This window comes from Aphelocoma coerulescens, chromosome 25, assembly GCF_041296385.1.
Source record: "Aphelocoma coerulescens isolate FSJ_1873_10779 chromosome 25, UR_Acoe_1.0, whole genome shotgun sequence".
Lineage (NCBI taxonomy): Eukaryota > Metazoa > Chordata > Aves > Passeriformes > Corvidae > Aphelocoma > Aphelocoma coerulescens.
In genome coordinates this window covers 1,207,005-1,216,875 of record NC_091038.1, presented here as the reverse complement: position 1 = coordinate 1,216,875, position 9,871 = coordinate 1,207,005, and the positions used below count along the sequence as shown (strand labels likewise).

At 56.3% G+C, this 9,871-nt stretch overlaps 1 protein-coding gene across 5 annotated transcripts; it reads right to left on the bottom strand.

The window, feature by feature from the left end:
* Positions 1–1,624: 1,624 nt before the first annotated feature.
* Positions 1,625–9,600, bottom strand: LOC138098724 (SLAM family member 9-like). 5 transcript variants are annotated; one of them, XM_068995459.1, is made up of 11 exons: positions 9,541–9,600; positions 8,216–8,404; positions 7,493–7,849; positions 5,205–5,498; positions 4,855–5,124; positions 4,663–4,689; positions 3,945–4,043; positions 3,686–3,784; positions 3,070–3,122; positions 2,487–2,573; positions 1,625–2,329 (listed from the first exon to the last, which is right to left on the bottom strand). In XM_068995459.1, exons 3-11 carry the CDS (start codon positions 7,551–7,553, stop codon positions 2,276–2,278), a joined length of 1,044 nt encoding a protein of 347 aa, XP_068851560.1. In that variant the 5' UTR covers positions 7,554–7,849; positions 8,216–8,404; positions 9,541–9,600; the 3' UTR covers positions 1,625–2,275. The 5 variants fall into 5 exon arrangements, 2 of the variants coding, with proteins under 2 accessions (XP_068851560.1, XP_068851561.1); XM_068995460.1 differs by having other exon boundaries at positions 3,740–3,784; XR_011146638.1 differs by lacking the exon at positions 1,625–2,329 and having other exon boundaries at positions 2,528–2,573; positions 3,070–3,784.
* Between the last annotated feature and the right edge of the window lie 271 nt (positions 9,601–9,871).

Below are 9,871 nucleotides of genomic sequence, written 5' to 3'. Positions count from 1 at the left end.
CAAACACTTCCAAGTCATGTCCCGTTTTCCTCAAAGTCGTCCCGAATCCCTGATCCCCGATCCCAAATCCCAGCCCTGCAGGAATTGGTGGGGCTGAGTTTTTCTGGGGGGAGGTGCAACAAATTTTGGAAAGTCCTGGCAGCATGGGAAGGGAGCAGGTGCTGAAACCACAACTCTGAGGTGAGATGAGGGAAGGTTCTTGCGGTTCTTGCTTCAACTTCCTGGCGTTATTTTCGTTTCCCGTAAGCCAAGCAAGAAGCTGACTTTTTGCAGCTTTCAAAATGAAGCAGAACAGGAGGGGAACAAACCATTTCTAAAAGTAAATCCTGGGAGAATGCCTTGAAAAAACGGGTTTTCCACATTAAAAGGAGCCGGTTTGCAGGCGCCATCCCTGGAGGTGTCCAAGGAACCGCTAGACCTTGCTCTGAGTGGCCAGGACTGGTCCCAGGCTGGAACTGATGGTCCTGGAGGGATTTTACAATGTCAGGAATTCTGGGATTCCATGAAAAAACCCTTTTAAGAGGCTCCTCCAGCCTGTCCGGGCATCCCGAGGCTCGGCCCCGAATCCTTGCAGCGTTTGCAGAGCTCTGGTCCGGGATCCCGGTGGGAGAGGGTGGGTGTAGTGGTTTGGGCTAAAATACTCATTACTGTTTATCTTCTGTGAGATAAGAATTAGGAGAAATGCAAAGAAGGCACCAAACTTGAAAAAATATAAAAAAGTTTATTAACAGACCTAAAAGAAGAAAAGGAAAAAAAAAAAAATTATACCACCTTCAGAACTCTCCTCCTCCCCCCACCTTCCTCCCTTCTCCCACTGACAATGTGAAAAGACAACCCTTAAGATGCTCAGTCTGTTTATCACTTCCATAATAACCTTGTTCAGTCCATTTAGAAAGAGAAGTCTCTTCTTGCTCGTGCTATGAAAACATTATCACAAATGAGACAGCCGCCCACTTCCAAATATTGTTCAGTCCATTTAGGAAGAGGAGTCTCTCTGCTCACATGTGAGTCCCTTCCCCCGACTTGCAGCTTTTCCCGCAGCTGCTTTCGAGGGTCCACTCTTGAAAGTTTTTTGGGGTACGATTTTAAGGTTGAGCTGTTCAGAAACAAAGAAACAGAGGCCCTTCTCCTTCCCTGGGAGCAAAGGGTCTTCCTCATCTTCATCGTTAGGGCTATCTCTGGGAGCATCTCTAGGAAATGAGGTTTTCTCCTTTCCCATTTGGAGCAAAAGTCCTCATCTGGTTCATCTCTCTCTGTCCAAACTTCTCATGAAATTACAGCTGTGTCAGCATCTGCCTATCTCAGCGCAGGTGCTATTGCTTACGAGTTGAACACTCCACCCCCCATATCTTCATGAAATTACAACGGGATACTCTGATATATCATAGCTTCACAACAGAATTTCAGCTTTAAGCATCTCCTCTCTCTCTTCCCTCAGGTTTTCAGCTCTTCAAAGCAATAAAAGGGTTAATCTCACCCCGGCCTTGCAGCTGTGTGGCTTATCGCTGTTGGTCACCTGACCTCTGCCGAACAGAGGTGCCGCTTTGCTGAAATCTTGGCCGCAGTAGGGGGGGGGTTCCGAGCCGCTCTGGCCGCCCACGGCAAGGCAGTGGGGGGGGGGGGGGTTCCATGGCTGGAACAGGCTCATGGCTCCAGGCTGGCCGTGGCCCGTCCCCGGCCTGACCCAAGCAGGGCCTGGCCGGGCCCTCTGGCCCCCGCACGGGGCCTGCAGCCACCTGTCCCAGCACTGGAAACGAGAGAGAGCTTGGGGGGGGAGTTTGTCTGTTCTTAAGTGTGGATCACAGAGGCGGTCACAACTTTAAGTGGCTTAAAGAATTGTGCATATTCAAACTGGCCAGCTGATAGGTTCTGTCAGGTCCCAGAGGAAGCTGTAAGCACTCCTTGGCAAGGACATCCCTTCCGGGACTATCCTTGCTAACCTATGACAGTGGGAAAAGGAGCCTGAACCCCGTGGAGCTGTCAAAATCAAGGGGAAAGATCCCAAAGGGCTCCGAATGCTCCCTGAATTCGTGAACTGAGGCTGCCCAGGGGAGATGCGAGGCAGCAGCGATGAGGAGGGAAAAGGGAGGGTGAGATCCATGGGATCCACCTCCGAAGCGGGATTGTGGATGCCGGAGCCTTTCCAGAGTCACATTGTGGGGTCCACCTGTGTGACCGAGGAGTGGAGACCCTTTAAACCAGCTCCAGACCCTTAAAACCAGCTCCAGGTTCTTCTAGACCAGCTCCAGACCCTTTAAAGCAGCTCCAGGTCCTTCTAGACCAGCTCCAGGAGGCTTGCTGTGGTGTTTTCCTCCTCCCCATCGCTGGCCTACGACGACAAACGGACACAGGCTCGGTTTGGGATCGTGGGGGCTGATCCCACCCTTGGAGAGGGATCCCGGGATCTGTGGGAAGGCTCTGGACCCCTCTGTCCCTGTCCCCAGCTCCAGGGGTTCCATCTCCCACCCTGGGCTCTCCCAGCTCACCTGACCCGGACGCTTGACCAGGGAATAAATGGTTGTGGAGGATTCCGGGGCCTCCTTTGGTTTGGCTTTAATTCCATTTGGGATACACTGGGGGAAAAGGGTTTTAGCAGCGTTTTAGGGCTTGATGTTGGAAAAGACATCCCAAATCCCAAGACCCCTCAAAGATCCCCCTCTGGAAGCGTTGCCCCATCCCAAGGCGGGGTTGGTGCATCCCAGGATAGTGGGAATTGTCCCTGCCCATGGAATGGGATGATTTTAAGGTCCCACCCAACCCCCCAAAAATCCCATCATTCTCTGATCCCTCCCTTTGGAGGGGCAGCCAAGTTTTTGGGGATGGACACGGAGTTCTGGGGACACCCCAGGAAGTTCAGGTGCCCTTGGGCCACCCCAGCTGTGGCACATCCCCCTTGGAATTCCCGGAAGGAACCAGCTGGCCCAGCCAGGGATTGTCCAGCTGCGCCCACCGTGTCCCTGGGCTGTCCCTGGGCTGTCCCTGGGCTGTCCCCAGGCTGTCCCCAGGCTGTCCCCAGGCTGTCCCCAGCCCCGCAGGGACTGCGGAGGGGACGGGGATCCCCGGGCTCACCTGATGGGAAGGGCCCACCTCGGCGTACATGGTCGTGTAATCGACTGCGGTCACTGAAATGGGGGAAAAAATCAGGAATTTGGGGAGTTTGGGATGCAGGGAATCCCCCTGGATGCTCCTGGTTGGGGCGTGGGGGGAATCCCGACCTCGGGAGTGCCAGCTCAGGTGAAACCTTGACCCCAAAGGCCCTCGGAGCTGCTGCATTTGGGAATTGCTCCTCATCCCACCCTCCCTGGTCGCTGTAGGATTGGGATGCTCTTCCAGCACCAAGGACAGGGAAAATTCACTTTTTTTGGTTTAAATCCCAAATCCCAGGACAAAATCCGTTTGTTTCTCCTTCATGTGAAGCCCTCATTGCTCATGGAACAGAGGTGGGGGGAAAAGGGGATTTAAACCCTTTAAAATCCCATTTTTGCGTCCAAATTTCCCATTGGAAGCGCTGTGCCAGGTGGGTTTGCCCACAGCTGCCTCCAGAAAACTCGGATCCAAATTCTCATCCGTGAGGAGCCTGCCCTGAGCCAGCCCCAAAATCCCACCCAGACACATGCAGGGGCAAAACAGGAGGAGGGAGATTTGTTCCAGCTCACGGAAACAACAAAATACGGATAAAAACCACCTCGGGGACATCTCGGCAGTGAGGGAATGGCAGAGAACTGCCCCAAAATCCCACCTGGGTTCATCCTCTTCTCTTTGGAGAGATGGGATTTCCTCCAGCCTGGGGGAGAAGCGACACCGAGTCAGTAGCAGCCCCAAATCCACCCCAAATCCACCCTAAATCCACCCCAAATCTGCCCCAAATCAGTGCCCCCCTCCCAGGTCCCACCTCCTGCTCCCCAGGGCTCCAGGGCTGGTTTGCCATGTGGGAATGAGCTCACCTTTGGATTTACAGAGGAGCACAAAGAGGACAACTGATAAAAACACAATTCCAAGGCTGGCTCCAACGCCAATCCCGGCCCAGGTGTCTGAGGAGGCATCTGGAAAGGGAAGAAGATCCAGTGGTAACATCCCCAAATAAATCTGGTTCTTCCTGGCATCGAGGCAGACGGAACCCGGCCCCAAATCCCTCCCTGGATCCCTCATTCTGGAAGATCTTGGACGAGGACAAGCAGCTTTGCGGAAGCAGTGGCAGGAGAATCCCAGAATCCCAAAATCCCAGAATCCCAAGATCCCAGAATCCCAAGATCCCAAAATCCCAGAATCACTGGGTTGGAAGGAACCTCTGGAGATCTCCCAGTCCTGCCAGGACAGGAGCACCCCGGTCTCTTGGGGAGATTTGGGGTCAGTGGGATATTTCTGCAGATCGATGGGATTCCATGAACACGGATGGACTCGGTGCTCCCATCCCAAACTCTGGGCGGACTCCTGCCCTCCCGACATCCCCCAGGGGACAGAGCCAGCCCGGGGGTGCTGAGGGCACTGCCCGGAGAGCCCCAACATTCCCTGGAAAGGGCTTTGGGAGGAGCTGGAGGGTGCTGGGCTCAGGCTCCCCAATCCCCCTCCCCGGCCACACATGGAAAAGCTGCCCCGGGCACACGGGGACGCCTGGGGACGCTCGGGAGCGCGGCTGGACATGGACAGGGGGTGGCAGCTCACCGGGGCCGGGAGGGTGCGTGGCGTTTTCTGGTGAGGGGAGAGAACAGGGAGAGAGGTCAGCACTTCCCTCTGCATCCCGAGCCACCGCTCCGGGGAAAAGCTGCAGCCCCGGAGAGTGGGATCAGCCCATCCCATCCCAATCCCATCCCAATCCCATCCCATCACAATCCCAAACCTTCCCACGGCTCTCACCTGTGCAGAGGTCCCCAGGTGCCACCACGGTGACGTTCCGGCTGCTGACGGGGTTCCGTGCCGTGCACGTGAGTGACTCCGGCCCGTTCCCGGATGATTTATTCACCACCAGCACCGTGGGCCCCTCATCCAACGGCCGTTCCCCCTTGCTCCAGAGGTAGGAGATGCTCCCGAGGCCGGTGCCGGACACGGAGCAGCGCAAGGAGAAGCGGCAGCTCCCGGCCGAGCAGTTCTGGGCCTCGCAGGTCACCGTGGGCTCTGCCAGCTCCCCTGGGGACAGGGGCAGACGAGAGTGTCAGGAAACCCCTTTGAGCAGAACAAACCCCAAAAGCAGCGCTAGAAGCACCTACCGTACACGTGTAGGGTGAACGTGGATATTTTCCCATCGATCTTTACCGAGTAGATCCCGGCATCCTCCAAGCTCAGCTGGGAGATGCTGAGTGCGCTGCCGTTCTCGGCGAAAGTGAAGCGCTTTTTGTATTTTTCTTCTGAAAACAGGACCTCAGGGGGATCCCTGGGTAGCACGGTCGCTATGGGATCACTCCCAAAGTTCCAGAACCCTGCACTTCCAGCCGGGATTTGGATGGGGAAGGTGACGGACGCACCCACGGCCCCGATCACTTCTGTGGTGCCATCGGCGCACACTGGGGAGAGAAGGTGGGATGGAGGTGGGATGGAGGTGGAATGAAGGTGGGATGGAGGTGGCATCAAGGTGGGATGAAGATGCCAAACCCAGGGAATGAGTCCCATCGAGACTTGAGAGTGTTTGAAGGTGGGGGGCTCTTGGGGAAGGGTCCCTGGGTGCCGGAAGAGCCTCCCCCGCTGCAGTCCCAGCACGAGGCCACCCCCAGGCTGAGCCCCCAGAGCCTCGTGCGCAGCCCGAGGGCAGAGCCAGGAGGGGAACCGAAAGGGAAAAAGGAAGGAGGAGTTGGAGATGGGAAGGTCTGGAAGGTTCGCTCTGAGCAACCTGAGCAGGAGAGGGAACCCCTGGCCAGACGTGCAGCTGCTGCTTGGAGGAGAATCGGGGAGCCATGGAAAGGTTTGGGGTGGGAGGGACCTTAAAATCCTCTCATTCCACCCCTTTAAAATCCCCACACTTGCCACTGTCCCAGGCTGCTCCAAGCCCTGTCCAGCCCGGCCTTGGATGCTCCCAGGCATGGATGGGGCAGCTCCACCACCTCTTCTCCAGGCTGACCACTCCCTGTGTCCATCAGGAAGGGCCTCCAGTTCCTTTTCCAACTCCGTGGCCACCTCTAGACCCGCTTCAACAGTTCCATGACCTTCTTATGTTGGGGGACACCATTCCAGGTGGGATCTCGCCATTCCAGGCAGGATCTCACGAGACCAGAGGTGAGAATCCCCCCGCACTCCTCTGGATGCAGCCCTGGACAAGATCCAAGATCCCTCTGGATCCATCCCTTCCCTGCACTCACCACACCATGACCCTGGGTCACGAGCTCAAGGAGGAAGGAGTTGTTTCATTGTTTCATCAACTTCCCATTACAAAACTCTGTGTCACCCAGTCTAGACCGGGAATGGAGTTGCTCTTCCCAGTTTTTGGAACAGAGAAGCGATCCTGGCTCAGCCCTAAGGTCCGGCTCAGAATTTCTGGCTCCTTCAGCCACCTCTGAGACACAGACAGCGTGATCACTCCAAACCACGTGGGAGGAAGAACCGGTGGGGAAGATAAATTCGCAGGAAATTTGCTGATGAATTCAGCACAGGACTGGTCATGTGGTGATAAAACCCCCGCGGAGGCTGCTGGGGACAGCTGAGCCTCTTTTCAGCCACAAAACATCCCAAGATAGGACCTCCAAAAATAGGAGACAACGTGGAGGGGAGCAGAACTTAAGGCGGAGCAGGACATCCGGAGAACATCTGGCAGCAGCTGCACAGCTGCTGCCCCAGAGCTGAGAACCCAAGCTATCGCTCCGTGGCAAAAAGGGACCAAAACATCTGTGCTGCTGGTTGCCCCATCCTTGGGAGGTCGCCCAATCCTCCACCCCAGTGCAGCCGGTCCCACATGTTCCCACCCTCCTGGGGGTTCCTAAGCCCATCCCGATCCCCCAAGGGCTCCTTCCCTTCTGCAGAGGGCTGCACGGATGGAGCCTGGAGGTGAAATGGAAGGGATGAAGGAACGAGGAGCTGGAGGTGGCTTGGGAAGGTCAGGGAGGTTCGCTCGGTGACCTGAGCAGGAGAGGCAGCTCCTGGTCCGGTGTGCGGCTGCTCCGTGTAGGAGAGTTGTGGAATCATGGGATGGTTTGGGTTGGGAGGGAGCTTCAAATTATCCCGCTCCACCTCCTGCCACGGGCAGGGACAGCTCCCACTGTCCCAGGTCGCTCCAACCTGGCCTTGGACACCTCCAGGGATGGGGAGTCCATGGAATAACCTGGGCCAGGAGCTCCCCAGGCAGCAGCTGGACAGAGGCTGGACCAGAGATGGACGTGATCACTGTTTATCAACAGGTTTCCATGGCAACGAGAGCCAGGGGCATCTTTCACGCTGGTTGCCCAACATCTGGGTACCAATCCACCCTGCAGAGCTGCTCCCCTGGTCCCACACGTCCCCGTTATCCCTCATCCCTAAAACCACCGCGAGATCTCCTTCCCTTCAGGGACGAGGAGCGCCTGGCACTTACCGGCTGTGTGGAGGAGCATGAGGAGGGCGAGAAGCTGGAGCTGGAAAGAGTTCATGGACATGCAGAGCGTGGAGAGGATCTTGGGTCATGAAGCATTCAGGAACTTTTGCAGTGAGAGGAAGAACGAGAGCGCTTCTGCAGTTTTGACCACAGCGGGGTGCAGCGCAGGCGCGTCTTTTGCTTTCATGTGGCTTGTGCTGATGAGGACCTGTCAATCACAGACGTCCAAACTCCCACAGAAACTTGGGGGTGAGAAATTCCATTTCCAAGCACGGAGGAGAGTGGCAGCCGGACCAAGGGTGTCATCGTGGCCACGTGTGACAAACAACTCAGGTGCTCCACGGTCTGGAGAGTGTCCTGGTTCGGGAATATGGGAAGACACCGTGGGTTGGTGTCTCCAGAACGTCCTTGAGGAGTGAAGCCGAGTCCAGCCATGGAATGGTTTGGGGGAGACCTTAAAGCTCCACCCCTGCCATGGCAGGGACACCTCCCACTGTCCCAGGCTGCTTCCAGCCCCAATGTCCGGCCTGGCCTTGGGCACTGCCAGGGATCCAGGGGCAGCCCCAGCTGCTCTGGGCACCCTGTGCCAGAGCCTGCCCACCCTCCCAGGGAACAATTCCTGCCCAAGATCCCATCCAGCCCTGCCCTCTGGCACTGGGAAGCCATTCCCTGGGTCCTGTCCCTCCAACCCTTGGAAATTGTCTCCTTCCATTTTTCCTGTACCTCCTTCAGGTCCTGCAAGGCCACACTGAGGTCACCCCGAAGCTTCTCCTCTCCAGGCTGAACAGTCCCAGATCTCGCAGCCTTTCCTCCCAGCAGAGCTGCTCCATCCCTCGGATCATCCTGGAGCCTCCTCTGGACTCTCTCAGCAACTCCAGGTCCCACTCTCCAGCTTGGTCCCCAGAGAGGTTCCTGGGATGTTTGTTAATATTTGGATATTTGGATATTTGTTAGTATTTGTTCATCTCTGGTTTTCGGGTGGCAGCAATGCTCTTTGTCCGTGCTGCCACACTCATCTTTGCTTGGAAATGGACTTTTCCAACTCAAGTTTCCATGACGAGTTTGGGTTTGCCCACCCCTGGCATGTCATCCTGACCATGGGGCCTAAATTGTTGCACCCTACCTGACCCAGCCGTGGGTGAGAAAACGACACAAACACCTTCATCAGCCTGCCTCGCTCCATGGTATTTTTATATTTTTATCTTTTAACCGAGGCGTTATCACCGTTGGTTTCAAGCTACAGAATTTCCTGTTGATGACTGTTCACACCCCTCTTTGTCACACCAGCTTCACCTTTTGAACAGCCTCAATTCCCTCAGTCCATAAAGGAGCTGCTCCAGTCCCAAAGCCACCCCAAAGCCACCCCAAAGCTGCACGGGGCAGTCTTTGGAAAGCAGCACTTCCCCAGTCCGAGTTGTTCTCGGAAGGTCACAGTCAGATGCCTCTGGTGAAATTTTGGGATGAAGGGGAAGTGCTGGGTTAAAAACATTAAAAAAAAACAAAAACAGTTCCTCTGCTGCAGTGAGGAACTGGGAGCTGCTGACCCAGACTGGTTTGGGTTGGAAGGGACCATAAGGGTAACCCAGCGCCACTCCCTGCCGTGGGCAGGGACACCTCCCACTGTCCCAGGTGGCTCCAGCCTGGCCTTGGACCCTTCCAGGGATGGGGAATCCATGGAATAACCTGGGCCAGGGCCTCCCCACCCTCTCAGGGAGGAATTTCTTCCCAATATCCCATTTAAATCTCCCCTCCACCAGTTTGAAGCCATTCCCTCTTTTCCTGTCACTTCAGACCCCTGGAAATCGTCCCTCCTATGTTCCTTGTAGTTCTCTCAGGTCCTGCAAGGCCACAGTGAGGTCACCCTGAAGCTTCTCCTCTCCAGGCTGAACAATCCCAGCTCTCCCAGCCTTTCCCCCAAGCAGAGCTGCTCCATCCCTCAGATCCTCTCGCTTCCTTCCCGTACTGAATTCCCTCTCCAGCCTGCTCCCCACGGAGCACCAGGGACATTTGTTAGGTGGCCACGGCAACACCCTCGGTCCAGCACCCACCTCGGAAGCTTTTCAGCTCCTTTCCGTCACCGCTGTGGATTGTCCTTCTTTGACGTGTCCCCCAACCCCGATGCCCCCCTGGAAGCCCCTGATGTCGTGGCCCCACCCAGCTGTTGTGAAAGCCGCGTGGTTCTGGACCCGTAGTCAAGAACTGCAAGTTCTCGGTGGCCGTTTTTGCTGCGTGGTGCCGCTGCCGGCTTCGGGCCGTGGGTCTGTTCCGCTTTCTGCCACTCAGGATCCTCCTCATGTTCCTCAACCAGGCGAGTTAAGTGCCAGATGCTCCTTCTCTGATAGGGAGGGGCCGTGCTGGACCAGCGGAGCAGCTCTGCAG

What these genes read in the sequence shown, in the direction of transcription:
- LOC138098724 (XM_068995459.1), bottom strand. Translation starts at nt 7,553, where the DNA reads ATGTCCATGAACTCTTTCCAGCTCCAGCTTCTCGCCCTCCTCATGCTC. An exon ending in GTTCACCCTACACGTGTACG is followed by an intron (nt 5,125 to 5,204) that starts GTAGGTGCTTCT and finishes CCCTGTCCCCAG; the next exon opens with GGGAGCTGGCAGAGCCCACG. An exon ending in CACGCACCCTCCCGGCCCCG is followed by an intron (nt 4,044 to 4,662) that starts GTGAGCTGCCAC and finishes TTCCCTTTCCAG; the next exon opens with ATGCCTCCTCAGACACCTGG.